Source organism: Poecilia mexicana, unplaced genomic scaffold, assembly GCF_051168715.1.
Source record: "Poecilia mexicana isolate PSO_F unplaced genomic scaffold, ASM5116871v1 scaffold_3, whole genome shotgun sequence".
NCBI lineage: Eukaryota > Metazoa > Chordata > Actinopteri > Cyprinodontiformes > Poeciliidae > Poecilia > Poecilia mexicana.
In genome coordinates, this window is record NW_028263372.1 from 25549034 (window position 1) to 25565593 (window position 16560).

At 38.8% G+C, this 16560-nt stretch overlaps 3 protein-coding genes across 3 annotated transcripts; all 3 read right to left on the minus strand.

Annotated features, from left to right (window-relative positions):
- Positions 1-2566: 2566 nt before the first annotated feature.
- On the minus strand, positions 2567-4124 carry LOC148160246 (trypsin-1-like). The gene is made up of 6 exons (XM_088004633.1): positions 4082-4124; positions 3677-3869; positions 3415-3594; positions 3040-3101; positions 2823-2947; positions 2567-2734 (listed from the first exon to the last, which is right to left on the minus strand). Exons 1-6 carry the CDS (start codon positions 4122-4124, stop codon positions 2567-2569), a joined length of 771 nt encoding a protein of 256 aa, XP_087860759.1.
- Positions 4125-9556: 5432 nt separating this feature from the next.
- Positions 9557-10874, minus strand: LOC148160247 (kallikrein-13-like). The gene is made up of 5 exons (XM_088004666.1): positions 10838-10874; positions 10421-10607; positions 10153-10338; positions 9800-9861; positions 9557-9707 (listed from the first exon to the last, which is right to left on the minus strand). Exons 1-5 carry the CDS (start codon positions 10872-10874, stop codon positions 9562-9564), a joined length of 618 nt encoding a protein of 205 aa, XP_087860792.1. The 3' UTR covers positions 9557-9561.
- A 3438-nt stretch (positions 10875-14312) lies between these two features.
- Positions 14313-15884, minus strand: LOC148160248 (kallikrein-13-like). The gene is made up of 6 exons (XM_088004634.1): positions 15845-15884; positions 15428-15614; positions 15166-15345; positions 14791-14852; positions 14574-14698; positions 14313-14480 (listed from the first exon to the last, which is right to left on the minus strand). Exons 1-6 carry the CDS (start codon positions 15882-15884, stop codon positions 14313-14315), a joined length of 762 nt encoding a protein of 253 aa, XP_087860760.1.
- Positions 15885-16560: the final 676 nt, after the last annotated feature.

Genomic DNA, 16560 nt, shown 5'->3' on the forward strand with positions numbered 1-16560 from the left:
AATGTTAATGGTTTTGTCATTTTCAAGAAGAATCTCTCGCTTGTTTGGGTTGTCAGTGTCCATTTCGACAATAATCACATGTTTTATATCATATATCTATCCACCTAATTCCTAGCCCCCATGAAGCTTTGCGTAATTTATGGGCACAACTTCCGCCACAAACCGGAACTGCCATTTGTTTGCATGTTAGCAACTCGCTAACCGGCTTTTGTCAGATCTTTTAGGCTATTAAATATGTGGGAACACCAGCTGATAGGTATTTTTCTGGACCTACATAAAAGAACCACAGACCATGTATATGAATTTTGGCCAAACTTTTGCAAAAGGAGAAGACTCAGCAAACTGCTCCTCTGAGCCGTTCACAGAGCGTTCTGCCCTCTCTCTGCTAGAGCAGGCCTTTTATTTAGGAAAACAAGAGTGAGAAAAGAAACAACAAAAACAGATAGCAAGCTCTATCTAACACACAGGTCATCAAGCTCTTTCCCCATAGAGCAATTTTTCCCAAGGGTGGAGGGAACAATCAGTTCTCAGGAACACAGATATTCAACACAGCAAGCAAAACGTTTTAGCACAGCACGTCACTACTGATTAACATTAGACTGAATAATGAACTAAAGTAATAATAAAAATGATAATACAAAAAATCTCTAACACCTGCTGTCAAAGCTTAAATGTGACAATATTGGTTTACCGCTATCTACAGCTATTGCAGGGAGGGATGGCAACTTGAAGAAATCGCCACATTTCAGACCTCTAGAGCACACGATGCAGAAAGACTTCCTGATCATGAAGTACACATGATGAGGAGCACATACTGAACACAGACTGATCTATCCTCTTCCATCAGGCAGGAGGCTGAGGAGCATGAAGAGCATTTTATACCCATTCAGGGGTATAAAATCTTGAATTTTAATACATATGATAGATGTAAAACTGTCACAGTCGTCTATTGAGAATGACAATGTTATTAAATTTTATTGAATCCATTCAGCAGAGAAAAAAATTAAAAATAAATATTACATTTAGGATTTAATTATGAAGTTTAGTTTGTAAAAGTGAAAAAAAATCATCTTGACAGTTTCATTGTTGTGTTACCATGGCTACAATATGGTGTAATCTTTGTGTTTGAGCTGGGTTTGTTCACAAATACATGAGAGCAGTGGTTCCCAAACTTTTTCTTCTGCGACCCCCCCCCCCCCCCCTCAGGGGTTTCCAAACATTTTCTGCCCCCCCATGGATTACAAATGGCTGTCTGGTTGAAAAGACGAGTGTGAGGGGGGAGGGGGGGGGCATCGACTTTTTTGGGGGCAAAATGAATGTACGTAGCTGAAAATAGACACCAACATCGGTAGCCTACAAGGTACTTGTTAAGCTTAAGGTTCTGTATTGATATTAGCTAGTCATCTTTAGCTAACATTACCTGCATCCAACAGCTTTACTCAACTCAGTCGGTTAGTTTGGAGGGAAAACTGTGAAAAGTTCTTTGCGTTTTGCTGGTTTGCTGCAGTGATTCTAACAAACCTACGTAGCTCCGCACAGCAGCAGCAGGTCTCCTTCACAGGTGGAAACCCAGCGCGAGCGTAGTAGCGCTCATGTTGCGTTTAAAGGCGGCTCGGAAAAGCAGGTTACAACATGTTAACAACGGATTAAACAGTTTTAACTGCTGATAAAAGTGACAGAGGACGCAAATATGGGAAGTGTGGAAGCCTCTACTGTATCAAATTGACATAGGAATAACAGAGTTGGCCATTCTAAGGTAAAAACCCAGCGCATACAGTGTTCATGTTTTTTTTGTTTTTTTTTCATCCATTTTTATGTGAATGTTTTTAAGATAATTCTTATTTACAACTGTATAACTATGAAACGTTCTACATTTAAAAAGTATTAAATAACAATGACACTTAAACTGCAAAAGAGAAACATTTTCAATCAATTTGTTAAATTTGTGGAAACCAGAAACTACCATCATTTTTAACTGTTTAAATATTTTCTTAAAACTTATTTCATTCCAGATTTCGACTTTTAAATAATTAATTATTGAACATTTCCTTGTATCTTCATATTTTTTTCTATTCTATTTAAGTTATTAGGATTTTATTATTTAATAGTTGCATTATGTGACCTGTTTCATTATTTTTGTGCACAGCTCTTTGGTCGTGGAGTTTAAAGTTCTCTAGAACTAAATCAGGAATAGAAACTCCAGAGCTGCAGAGTTTAGATGCTGCATGTTCATTTCTGATGTAAAATAAAGACAAAAACTGAACTAAATTACTTCTGGTGTTCCTCTTCATGTGATTTAAAACTCATGTCACATTTTTAGACTCAGTTCAGGGAAAATATCAACTGATCCATGAATGTAATGACAATCAGCCAGGAAATGTTTCTTTTTCATGCATTTATGATTCATTTTTCATTTCTGAGGTGAAGAGAAAACTCCATTAGGGAGGTGAAGATCAGGTGAGAAAAAAATGAAACAATTCATTTATTCTAATTCTACAAACATGTGGATCAAACTATTGAAGATACAATTATAAAATTACATGTTAGAGGAAATTTGATGATAATTTTATTTCTTGATAGTTCTTGGTCCATGGGAAATTTTTCTTTTAATCCAGTCCTTGTATTCACACACATCGGTGATTGATGTCGGACTCTGACATGCGTAGTCTCTACTACTAAAAGAAATCACACCATAAATCATGCCGTTGTACATCGCTGCTCCACCAGTGTCAGCCTGTAGAAAAATATATCAATATATTTATCTATGTTGTAAAACAGAAAACTCTAATTGTTGCAGAGAGTTATTGAAGAAACAAACTTACAAGACATATATCCTTGTTTGGTGCTTCCACACGGACCATATGCCCAAATGTTCCATGGAAATGGGAACCACCAACAACTTGCATGTTGACACACTTAAGATGTCCTGCAATACTATGAATGGGCACTGTGGAGAAATATAAACATGTTCTAAAGTTGATCTTCTCTGAAGAGACAGAAACAAAGATTTTATTCTCATAACTTCAATATTTCTCTCACATCTCTCATTATTGGGGCCGATTGTCGTTAATGCCTCTCCTGCCAGCTGAACAGTATCGCCTCTGAAACAAAAGAATAAAATGTAAAAATACAAGATAATGTAGAAAATTAATTGCTATGAAGAACAATGGAAGAACATAAAATGAATCCATGAAGGACTTCATCCACTGACACAGTAGTGTCCACCTCCAGTCCTCAGTGATGGTGTCCTGCGTCCTTTACATGTGTCTCTGGTCCAACACACCTGAGCTAAACGGGTTCTGGTTCTGCTGGTGGCCTGATTACCTGACTCAGGTGTGCTGAAGCAGAGGCAGCAGGACTGGAGGAGTGGAGACAGAAAACCTGAAGTGATGTTATAATCAGAGAAAGACTTACACTTTAAGACGATGCCTGCAGTCTGGTAGCAGAGCAGGTGGGACATCTGTTACTGGTGTCTGAAGCTTCAGCAACATGATGCCATACTGGTGGTTACGATGAGTCACAGGTATGTCTTGGATTACCTGACTCTGCTGCCCAGCAGTCCGTGGATGAACTTTCAATATTGCTGTGTTAGTCCTGCAGTAAAGATTGGATTTTAAGGAACAGACAGAAAACCTGATCATCTGCACATAAAACTGTCTTCATGTCTCTTTCCTACCATCCGGGCTCTGACGTCCAGCACTGAGCTGAAGTCAGGATCCACTCAGGGTGGATCAGAGATCCTCCACAGCGGATCATTTCATCACCATTGCTGCTCTCCAGCCGAACATGATGAAGACGCTCCCCGTCATCACAGTTTTGACCTCCAATGATTCTCTTCTCCAGAGAAACATCTGAGTTCACTGAAACACCTGAAGAAGAGAAAGGAGGACTTTACTCAGAAATCAGGTGCAAACATGGCTGCAGGAACAGAAAGAGGATAAACAGTTAAAGATTGAAAAGCATCACAGTTTATATGCAAACAAGTTTCAGTCTGAAACAGAATCAGAGGGAAGTTTGAGAGTCACAGAGAGCAGCAGCCTCCCTGGAACCAGTGGACGTGTCTCCAGTGTCTCCGACTCACCCAGCCCCAGCAGCAGCACCAGCAGAACCTTCAGCAGAGCCATTGCTGGTCCAGCTTCCTGTGAATGTCTGCAGTCCTGCAGCAGCTTTTAAACTCTGTTCACAACTTCCTGCTGGAAAGAAAGTCACCAATCACAGGACAGACACCGATCTGTCCAATCACAGGACAGACACTGATCTGTCCAATCACAGGACAGACACCGATCAGTCCAATCACAGAACAGACACCGATCTGTCCAATCACAGGACAGACACCGATCTGTCCAATCACAGAACAGACACCGATCTGTCCAATCACAGGACAGACATCAATCTGTCCAATCACAGGACAGACACTGATCTGTCCAATCACAGGACAGACACCGATCTGTCCAATCACAGGACAGACACCGATCTGTCCAATCACAGGACAGACACTGATCTGTGCTGTCATCTGTACAGAGGAACTTTAATAACTCACTGTTCTAAAGAAACTTGAAAAAAGTTCTTGTTCCATTGACAGATTATTTCATTAATAACAAAACATTTCCCCCTATTATAACTTAAATAACCAGCAAATGAAACACAAACTCTTTCATCAGTATTAAGGAATTGACTAAAAACAAGCAGCTGACACATTTTGCTGCAAAATTACTTGTAAATTAGTTTTGCTTTATCTCAAGTAAACTGAGAGGTTTGAACTAGAAAATAGACTAAAAATAATTGGTAAATGTTCTGTTGTTGTAGTGCACAAGCTTGCAGAGAGATTTGCTCAAAGAAAAACTTGATTCTAAACTTGATGAAATAAAACAGATTTTCTGAAGAAAGAGCGACTCGTCCTTTTTTTCTGGTTGATAATTTTTAAAGATAAATCTACAAGAATTCACATCTGCCTTTGCTCCCGGAAGTAGAATATTTTGTTTATTGATGAGCTGTGAAGATGACCCTTCTTATAAACAGAAAAGGGTTTGCTTCTTTTATTTTGAAAAAGAACAATGTTACAGAGCTGGGTGTTGAAGAGCATTTGCATTTGTTGTAAATGTAAAATTACAACAAAAAAATTAAAAATCACAAAAATTCACCCAAATAACTGAAAACAATTCTGATTTTTAAAAGACGTTTAAAGGAAAACTATGGTGAACTTTTAACTGAAGTGATTTTCTTTATGTTGTGTGGGGGGTTTACTCCCTCCCTAACAGGTCACCTGGTCATGTGTTGCCATGGAAGCGCGCCCATGAACAGTGCTGACAAGGACCAGGTGTTTCCAATCCATTGTTTGAGAGGGGGAGGAAATGTTTTTGGATTTTGTTTGGGCACAGATTGTTTTTGATTTAGTTTTGAATATGTTAGAGTTAGTTCTAATTGTGTAAATATTTTTTCTAGGAATATAGTTTAGTACAAATGTTTCTTTTTTTCTTTCTGGAAATGTAAATGTCTCCACCCCTTTAATTAGTCCTGGTGGGAACCAATCCCTTAAAAGCCAGGTGGTTCAGATCAGAGGGAGTCTCTCCCTCCTCTTGATTGAATGCATGTTATGCTGTAAAATGGATTGAAATGTTTGAAGAGCTGCATAAAGAAAGAATTCAGAGCTCTAAAATTGCTGGTTCTAGTCTGATCTTTGGTCGCAAACTGACATGTTCATCACCCATGATTCTTTACTTTTACAGGTTTTCTTGATTGCTTTGATGCATTTGTGAACACAAGAAGCTGAACAGCAGCATTTAGGGTCAAAGTGACTATTTTTGTTAGCAAAAGGCTCAAATCAAGCTACAACATTTAAACTATTAAACAAATGCAGCTGTTACTCTCAATCAGCCCTGAAATAAATATGACATGTTCCAATTAATCATTACATAATAAATGACAAAATACAAAAGTTGATCTTCAGTGAAGCCCAGAGGTTTTCAAAGTGTGGAGATTTAGCCTCCATGCTACTCTCTATTGTAGTCATCCATTCATTTTCTTAAACCTTTGTCCCCAGTGGGGTCAAGAGGGGTTTTGGTGCCTATCTCCAAATATCTTTCATGACTGACAAACACCGTCCTGTTATCATCTCAGACCATGCATTATATATATAATACATTTCATGCATAGCCGGCAATGGACAGCTATCCAAAAGTAATTTTCTTGTGTTCATGTGGGCTTTTTGTGAGGATAATTGTGAGACCATTATCCTGAAAATAAAATTCTTCTTAGATAGCAATAATTAACTCCTCCACCTCCCAATTTCTCTGGCCATCCACTGGAAGTGCAAGACATTTTCGTTAAATCCAATATGGCCGACAGATGAAAAAGTATGCCGACCCACTCAGCAGTGGCGGGAAGTAACGAAGTACAATTACTTCGTTACTGTACTTAAGTACAATTTTCGTGTATCTGTACTTTACTTAAGTAGATTTCATAATGGGTACTTTCTACTTTTACTCCACTACATTTTACAGTAAGTATCTGTACTTTCTACTTCACTACATTTCTACAAAACTGTCACGTTACTCGTTACATCCAAGTCGCGTTGCGCTTTTTGTCCGTTAAAATGTGAAGTTCAGGGACTTAAGGTGGCGCCTTAAAATCCGAGCAATAACATGACTTAGTGTCTGTTATCACCCATCGCCTCCACCTTTACTCGCACGCGGAGCTCCAGACATGCGCAGTGGTTTCCTCTGAGCGGGAGAAGATGTCTAACTAATTGATAATAGCTGCTTAAATCATAAGATATGGCGACATGTAAAATCAGCAGCGCTTCGCTTTCACAGATGGTGGAGACTTCGTCTGACTTTTAGCGTCACTTGGAAGGAAAGCTTAAAGAAAGGTAAGCTCTGTGGACGTGATGCTAGCAAAGCTAGCTGTACTGAGACACATATGTTGCATCTGCGATGAAAAAAAGTTGCCACTCGTGCTGAATTATTGTGTGGAGGTGTTGACTGAGGTGTCGCAAATATGGGACAACGCTGTGACCAAAGTGCAATATCGTAATATGACATTCAGGAACAATCAGATTCTTCTGGACGGATCTTTATTAAGGTTGATAGGACTGAAGCCTCACCAAGAGCCGTTCTTTGTTCTTGTAATGCTCTGTGTACACTGCTATTATTTAATTTCACACACACACATATATATATATGTGTTTTATATATATATATATATATATATATATATATATATATATATATATATATATATATATATATATATATACCAGGCCTCTGGTAGAGGACCCGAGCTCAGAGGATGAAAGAGACCACCCACGGAGGGTGAGAGGGGAATTTTTTTATATATATGTAGGCGAATAAATAAAATCAGAACACATAGCATGCTCATTGCTCTTTGTTTTTGTCACCTGTCATGGTGGCAGACTTTGCAGCAGGAGGGAGGATGAAAATAGTCACGGTGCTCCTTCTGCTTGGTTACTTCTTGCTTATTGGGCCTTGGACAGTGTTCATAGTTGAGCATTGTTTACCGTTAATTGCTATGTTTAATGGTGCAGACAGTTGTGATTTCTGACATTGGCAATATGGGCAACCTCCCAGGGTGTTATTTTTTTTAGGGATGGCAGGAGACCTCTGCGGATTGTGGCACAGAGATGAAAGCAAAACAGAATGAAGAAGAGTTTAAATTGATACTGGTTAAATTTATTTCAGCTCTAACTATTTAATATCTGCAGGCTGCTTTAAAGATCAAAAAGGCTCAGAGGGATTAACTCTACATCATTTTTCTATGTTGGCACCTCTGAAATCTAGAATTGTAAAACTGAGAAGTCAAGACAAAGAAAGACATTAGCTGATGGTAGGGGCCATACAGGGGCCCTCCAGACATTCAAGGGTATCAAATGTTGAATTTTAATACATATTATAGATGTAAAACTGTACCAGTCGTCTATTGAGAATGACAATGTTATTAACTGTTATTGAATCCATTCAGCAGAGAAAAAAATAAATAGTACATTTAGGATTTAATTATGAAGTTTAGTTTGTAAAAGTGAAAAAAATCATCTTGACAGTTTCATTGTGTTACCATGGCTACAATATGGTGTAATCTATGTGTTTGAGCTGGGTTTGTTCACAAATACATGAGAGCAAATAAGCAATAATCAGTGATTGATTTTAAACTCAGCCAATTAATCTCCCTATGACAGACTTCACTAAATCTATATTTAAACACAGTTTGTGATGCTGATGTTCTTGGTAGGATGGGCTGGGGAGCCTAAATCATGATTCTGTCTAAGGCCCCATATTAGCTTGGACCGGCCCTGAATGTACCTGGAATCCCCCCTATGCCAGTCTGCCGATGCTTTTGGGACATCTTGAAATGATTAATTGTGGGATGTTTGGCTTTATGTTGCAGTTCAAATTATTGCTACAGTATTTTCACTGATGTTTATGTGACATTTTGTGAACTTCAAATGCTATGAGCTGGATCGTCCTTAATCAGTTGAGGTTCTGCAGTAACTTCTACTTATAGCCTTGAACCTCCAGCTCAGATCCACCATCAGCACTGCGAACCGCCTGGTAGTAACATTAAGGTGAAGCAGAGAGTGAACAGTGAGCAGGTGGTGCTGAGGCTTTGAGCTGCGTTGCAGTGAGAGTCACGGATCGTTTCTTTATATCTGAAAGTCTAGACTGCCCGCTGCCCCCCCATAGCTCCGCCACTGCTGCTGACCAAAACTCCCAGTATTCTACAGTATTTTCTAAAATATGGTAAATGCCTGTCAACTACAGCTGACGGTATTTTACCATACTTCCTAAAATATGGTAAGATACCAGCAGCTGTGGTTTTCCCTTAGTAAAATTGGCCATATCCTTTTAAAGATGCTGACGGTAGAAAAAATTAGGTGGAATTCCCCTTTACCCAACTTCACCTTCGTCCAAGCAGCAGGGCCTACCATACAGTTCTCTAAATGTGACAAATCTATGGTCGACCTAAAATTAAATAATCCCAAACGCATCATTTAATCTAATTCTCTCATAACGATGGTGGCGTCCGCTGTAGGAGTTTGCCCTGCACTCTGTGGATTACCACATTTTTAGACTCAGTTCAGGGAAAATATCAACTGATCCATGAATGTAATGACAATCAGCCAGGAAATGTTTCTTTTTCATGCATTTATGATTCATTTTTCATTTCTGAGGTGAAGAGAAAACTCCATTAGGGAGGTGAAGATCAGGTGAGAAAAAATGAAACAATTAATTTATTCTAATTCTACAAACATGTGGATCAAACTATTGAAGATACAATTATAAAATTACATGTTAGAGGAAATTTGATGATAATTTTATTTCTTGATAGTTCTTGGTCCACGGGAAATTTTTCTTTTAATCCATTCCTTGTATTCACACACATCGAGGATCGATGTTGGACTCTGACATGTGTAATCTCTACTACTTAAAGAAATCACACCATAAATCATGCCGTTGTACATCGCTGCTCCACCAGTGTCAGCCTGTAGAAAAATATATATCAATATATTTATTTATGTTGTAAAAGAAAACTAATTGTTGCAGAGAGTTATTGAAGAAACAAACTTACAAGACATATATCCTTGTTTGGTGCTTCCACACGGACCATATGCCCAAATGTTACATGGAAATAGGAACCACCAACAACTTGCATGTTGACACACTGAAGATGTCCTGCAATACTATGAATGGGCACTGTGGAGAAATATAAACATGTTCTATAGTTGATCTTCTCTGAAGAGACAGAAACAAAGATTTTATTATCATAACTTCAATATTTCTCTCACATCTCTCATTATTGGGGCCGATTGTCGTTAATGCCTCTCCTGCCAGCTGAACAGTATCGCCTCTAAAACAAAAGAATAAAATATAAAAATACAAGATAATAATGTAGAAAACTAAGAACAATGAAAGAACAGAAAAAAAAATCCACTGACACAGGAGTGTCCACCTCCAGTCCTCAGTGACGGTGTCCTGCATCCTTTACATGCGTCTCTGGTCCAACACACCTGAGCTAAACAGGTACTGGTTCTGCTGGTGGCCTGATTACCTGACTCAGGTGTGCTGAAGCAGAGGCAGCAGGACTGGAGGAGTGGAGACAGAAAACCTGAAGTCATTCTACGATCAGAGAAAGACTTACACTTTAAGACGACGCCTGCAGTCTGGTAGCTGAGCAGGTGGGACATCTGTTACTGGTGTCTGAAGCTTCAGCAACATGATGGCATGCTGGTGGAGACGATGAGTATAAGTCACAGGTATGTCTTGGATTACCTGACTCTGCTGCCCAGCAGTCCGTGGATGAACCTTCAATATTGCCGTGTTAGTCCTGCAGTAAAGATTGGATTTTAAGGAACAAACAGAAAACCTGATCATCTGCAGATAAAACTGTCTTCATGTCTCTTTCCTACCATCCTGGCTTCCAGCACTGAGCTGCAGTCAGGATCCACTCAGGATGGATCAGGGATCCTCCACAGTGGGTCGTTTCATCACCATTGCTGCTCTCCAGCCGAACATGATGAAGACGCTCCCTGTCATCACAGTTTATTCCTCCAATGATTCTCTTCTGCCGAGAAACACCTGAGTTCACTGAAACACCTGAAGAAGAGAAAGGAGGACTTTACTCAGAAATCAGGTGCAAACATGGCTGCAGGAACAGAAAGAGGATAAACAGTTAAAGATTGAAAAGCATCACAGTTTATATGCAAAGAAGTTTCAGTCTGAAACAGAATCAGAGGGAAGTTTGAGAGTCACAGAGAGCAGCAGCCTCCCTGCAACCAGTGGACGTGTCTCCAGTGTCTCCAGTGTCCCCAGTGTTTCCAACTCACCCAGCCCCAGCAGCAGCAGAACCTTCAGCAGAGCCATTGCTGGTCCAGCTTCGTGTGAATGTCTGCAGTCCTGCAGCAGCTTTTAAACTCTGTTCACAACTTCCTGCTGGAAAGAGAACCACCAATCACAGGACAGACACCGATCTGTCCAATCACAGGACAGACACCGATCTGTCCAATCACAGGACAGACACCGATCTGTCCAATCACAGGACAGACACCGATCTGTCCAATCACAGGACAGACACCGATCTGTCCAACCACAGGACAGACACCGATCTGTCCAATCACAGGATAGACACTGATCTGTGCTGTCATCTGCATACAGAGGAACTTTAACATCTTATTGTTCTAAAGAAACTTGAAAAAAGTTCTTGTTCCATTGACAGATTATGTCACTAATAACAAAACTTTTCCCCCTATTATAACTTAAACTAGAAAAATGCTGTTCATAGCGAAATAGTCGTGAGAAAGCATATTTGCAGAATGATTGCGGCAGAAATGCATAAAAGCAGAACAAACAAAAAACCTGAAATATGTGAAAAAGCTCAAAACAAAAACATAGCAAAGGGAATAGCATAAATTAGCAGAAGCAGAAATTAGTACAAAATCAGAAAAAATTTAAAGAAAACATAAAAACAAAAATGAAGGCAACAGTGACATATTCAGAGTGATTTATTTGTGGTAAAGTTATTGTTTGATACTTTCCATGATTTCTTTTCCATTCATTCTTAAATCTGCTCTGATGCTTCTCTTTTCCACACCAACATCCAGAGGCTCCCAGACAGCAGGAAAAATGTTAATGGTTTTGTCATTTTCAAGAAGAATCTCTCGCTTGTTTGGGTTGTCAGTGTCCATTTCGACAATAATCACATGTTTTATATCATATATCTATCCACCTAATTCCTAGCCCCCATGAAGCTTTGCGTAATTTATGGGCACAACTTCCGCCACAAACCGGAACCGCCATTTGTTTGCATGTTAGCAACTCGCTAACCGGCTTTTGTCAGATCTTTTAGGCTATAAAGTATGTGGGAACACCAGCTGATAGGTATTTTTCTGAACCTACATAAAAGAACCACAGACCATGTATATGAATTTTAGCCAAACTTTTGCAAAAGGGGAAGACTCAGCAAACTGCTCCTCCAAGCCGTTCACAGAGCGTTCTGCCCTCTCTCTGCTAGAGCAGGCCTTTTATTTAGGAAAACAAGAGTGAGAAAAGAAACAACAAAAACAGATAGCAAGCTCTATCTAACACACAGGTTATCAAGCTCTTTCCCCATAGAGCAATTTCTCCCAAGAGTGGAGGGAACAATCAGTTCTCAGGAACACAGATATTCAACACAGCAAGCAAAACGTTTTAGCAGAGCACGTCACTACTGATTAACATTAGACTGAATAATGAACTAAAGTAATAAAAATGATAATACAAAAAATCTCTAACACCTGCTGTCAAAGCTTAAATGTGACAATATTGGTTTACCGCAATCTACAGCTATTGCAGGGAGGGATGGCAACTTGAAGAAATCGCCACATTTCAGACCTCTAGAGCACACGATGCAGAAAGACTTCCTGATCATGAAGTACACATGATGAGGAGCACATACTGAACACAGACTGATCTATCCTCTTCCATCAGCAGGAGGCTGAGGAGCATGAAGAGCATTTTATACCCATTCAGGGGTATCAAATGTTGAATTTTAATACATATTATAGATGTAAAACTGTCACAGTCGTCTATTGAGAATGACAATGTTATTAACTGTTATTGAATCCATTCAGCAGAGAAAAAAATTAAGAATAAATATTACATTTAGGATTTAATTATGAAGTTTAGTTTGTAAAAGTGAAAAAAATCATCTTGACAGTTTCATTGTTGTGTTACCATGGCTACAATGTGGCGTAATCCTTGTGTTTGAGCTGGGTTTGTTCACAAATACATGAGAGCAAATAAGCAATAATCAGTGATTGATTTTAAACTCAGCCAATTAATCTCCCTATGACAGACTTCACTAAATCTATATTTAAACACAGTTTGTGATGCTGATGTTCTTGGTAGGATGGGCTGGGGAGCCTAAATCATGATTCTGTCTAAGGCCCCATATTAGCTTGGACCGGCCCTGAATGTACCTGGAATCCCCCCTATGCCAGTCTGCCGATGCTTTTGGGACATCTTGAAATGATTAATTGTGGGATGTTTGGCTTTATGTTGCAGTTCAAATTATTGCTACAGTATTTTCACTGATGTTTATGTGACATTTTGTGAACTTCAAATGCTATGAGCTGGATCGTCCTTAATCAGTTGAGGTTCTGCAGTAACTTCTACTTATAACCTTGAACCTCCAGCTCAGATCCCACTCAGAACCATAGAAATGAGTTCAAATTGTTAATTAACTAACTAACTATTATGTGGATGGTGATTATAGAATTATTAAGGCTATCATGTTTGATGATACAAACCTTTTCTGGTTAATTTGATGTAATATCAGTGAAAACCATAATAAAGTATTTAATGACATATTTTAGCAGTACTACCATCTTGTTAGTTTTTCCAGATGTTACTATAAAACGTACAGAGAACTTCTGTCATGTCTAAACTTTTGAAAACCAAATTGTAATTTCTAAGAAGTTTTACACAGTAAACATGTCATTTAGATTTTAATTTCAACAGTGAAAGAAAATAAATATTTTTGCACTTCCTTTATTTTGCAGGTGATTTTTATGTGAATGTTTTTAAGATAATTCTTGTTTACAACTGTATAACTATGAAAAGTTCTAAATTTAAAAAAGTATTTAACAATGACACTTAAACTGCAAAAGAGAAACATTTTCAATCATTTTGTTAAATTTGTGTAAACCAGAAACTACCATCATTTTTAACTGTTTAAATATTTTCATAAAACTTATTTCATTGCAGATTTTGACTTTTAAATAATTAATTATTGAACATTTCCTTTGTATCTTCATATTTTTTTCTATTCTATTTAAGTTATTAGGATTTTATTATTTAATAGTTGCATTATGTGACCTGTTTCATTATTTTTGTGCACGGCTCTTTGGTCGTGGAGTTTAAAGTTCTCTAGAACTAAATCAGGAATAGAAACTCCAGAGCGGCAGAGTTTAGATGCTGCATGTTCATTTCTGATGTAAAATAAAGACAAAAACTGAATTAATAAATTACTTCTGGTGTTCCTCTTCATGTGATTTAGAACTCATGTCACATTTTTAGACTCAGTTCAGGGAAAATATCAACTGATCCATGAATGTAATGACAATCAGCCAGGAAATGTTTCTTTTTCATGCATTTATGATTCATTTTTCATTTCTGAGGTGAAGAGAAAACTCCATTAGGGAGGTGAAGATCAGGTGAGAAAAAAATGAAACAATTAATTTATTCTAATTCTACAAACATGTGGATCAAACTATTGAAGATACAATTATAAAATTACATGTTAGAGGAAATTTGATGATAATTTTATTTCTTGATACTTCTTAGTCCACGGGGAATTTTTCTTCTAATCCATTCCTTGTATTCACACACATCGAGGATCGATGTTGGACTCTGACATGTGTAATCTCTACTACTTAAAGAAATCACACCATAAATCATGCCGTTGTACATCACTGCTCCACCAGTGTCAGCCTGTAGAAAAATATATATCAATATATTTATTTATGTTGTAAAACAGAAAACTCTTCTAATTGTTGCAGAGAGTTATTGAAGAAACAAACTTACAAGACATATATCCTTGTTTGGTGCTTCCACACGGACCATATACCCAAATGTTCCAAGGAAATAGGAACCACCAACAACTTGCATGTTGACACACTGAAGATGTCCTGCAATACTATGAATGGGCACTGTGGAGAAATATAAACATGTTCTATAGTTGATCTTCTCTGAAGAGACAGAAACAAAGATTTTATTATCATAACTTCAATATTTCTCTCACATCTCTCATTATTGGGGCCGATTGTCGTTAATGCCTCTCCTGCCAGCTGAACAGTATCGCCTCTAAAACAAAAGAATAGAATGTACAAATACAAGATAATGTAGAAAATTAATTGCTATGAAGAACAATGAAAGAACATAAAATGAATCCATGAAGGACTTCATCCACTGACACAGGAGTGTCCACCTCCAGTCCTCAGTGATGGTGTCCTGCGTCCTTTACATGCGTCTCTGGTCCAACACACCTGAGCTAAACGGGTTCTGGTTCTGCTGGTGGCCTGATTACCTGACTCAGGTGTGCTGAAGCAGAGGCAGCAGGACTGGAGGAGTGGAGAGAGAAAACCTGAAGTCATGTTACGATCAGAGAAAGACTTACACTTTAAGACGACGCCTGCAGTGTGGTAGCTGAGCAGGTGGGACATCTGTTACTGGTGTCTGAAGCTTCAGCAACATGATGCCATGCTGGTGGAGACGATGAGTCACAGGTATGTCTTGGATTACCTGACTCTGCTGCCCAGCAGTCCGTGGATGAACCTTCAATATTGCCGTGTTAGTCCTGCAGTAAAGATTGGATTTTAAGGAACAAACAGAAAACCTGATCATCTGCAGATAAAACTGTCTTCATGTCTCTTTCCTACCATCCTGGCTTCCAGCACTGAGCTGAAGTCAGAATCCACTCAGGATGGATCAGGGATCCTCCACAGCGGATCGTTTCATCACCATTGCTGCTCTCCAGCCGAACATGATGAAGACGCTCCCCGTCATCACAGTTTTGACCTCCAATGATTCTCTTCTGCCGAGAAACACCTGAGTTCACTGAAACACCTGAAGAAGAGAAAGGAGGACTTTACTCAGAAATCAGGTGCAAACATGGCTGCAGGAACAGAAAGAGGATAAACAGTTAAAGATTGAAAAGCATCACAGTTTATATGCAAAGAAGTTTCAGTCTGAAACAGAATCAGAGGGAAGTTTGAGAGTCACAGAGAGCAGCAGCCTCCCTGGAACCAGTGGACGTGTCTCCAGTGTCCCCAGTGTCCCCAGTGTTTCCAACTCACCCAGCCCCAGCAGCAGCAGCAGAACCTTCAGCAGAGCCATTGCTGATCCAGCTTCCTGTGAATATCTGCAGTCCTGCAGCAGCTTTTAAACTCTGTTCACAACTTCCTGCTGGAAAGAAAGCCACCAATCACAGGACAGACACTGATCTGTCCAATCACAGGACAGACACCGATCTGTCCAATCACAGGACAGACACCGATCTGTCCAATCACAGGACAGACACTGATCTGTCCAATCACAGGACAGACACTGATCTGTCCAATCACAGGACAGACACTGATCTGTGCTGTCATCTGTACAGAGGAACTTTAATAACTCACTGTTCTAAAGAAACTTGAAAAAAGTTCTTGTTCCATTGACAGATTATTTCATTAATAACAAAACATTTCCCCCTATTATAACTTAAATAACCAGCAAATGAAACACAAACTCTTTCATCAATATTAAGGAATTGACTAAAAACAAGCAGCTGACACTTTTTGCTGAAAAATTACTTGTAAATTAGTTTTGCTTTATCTCAAGTAAACTGAGAGGTTTGAACTAGAAAATAGACTAAAAATAATTGGTAAATGTTCTGTTGTTGTAGTGCACAAGCTTGCAGAGAGATTTGCTCAAAGAAAAACTTGATTGTAAACTTGATGATATAAAACAGATTTTCTGAAGAAAGAGCGACTCGTCCTTTTTTTCTGGTCGATATTTTTTAAAGATAAATCTA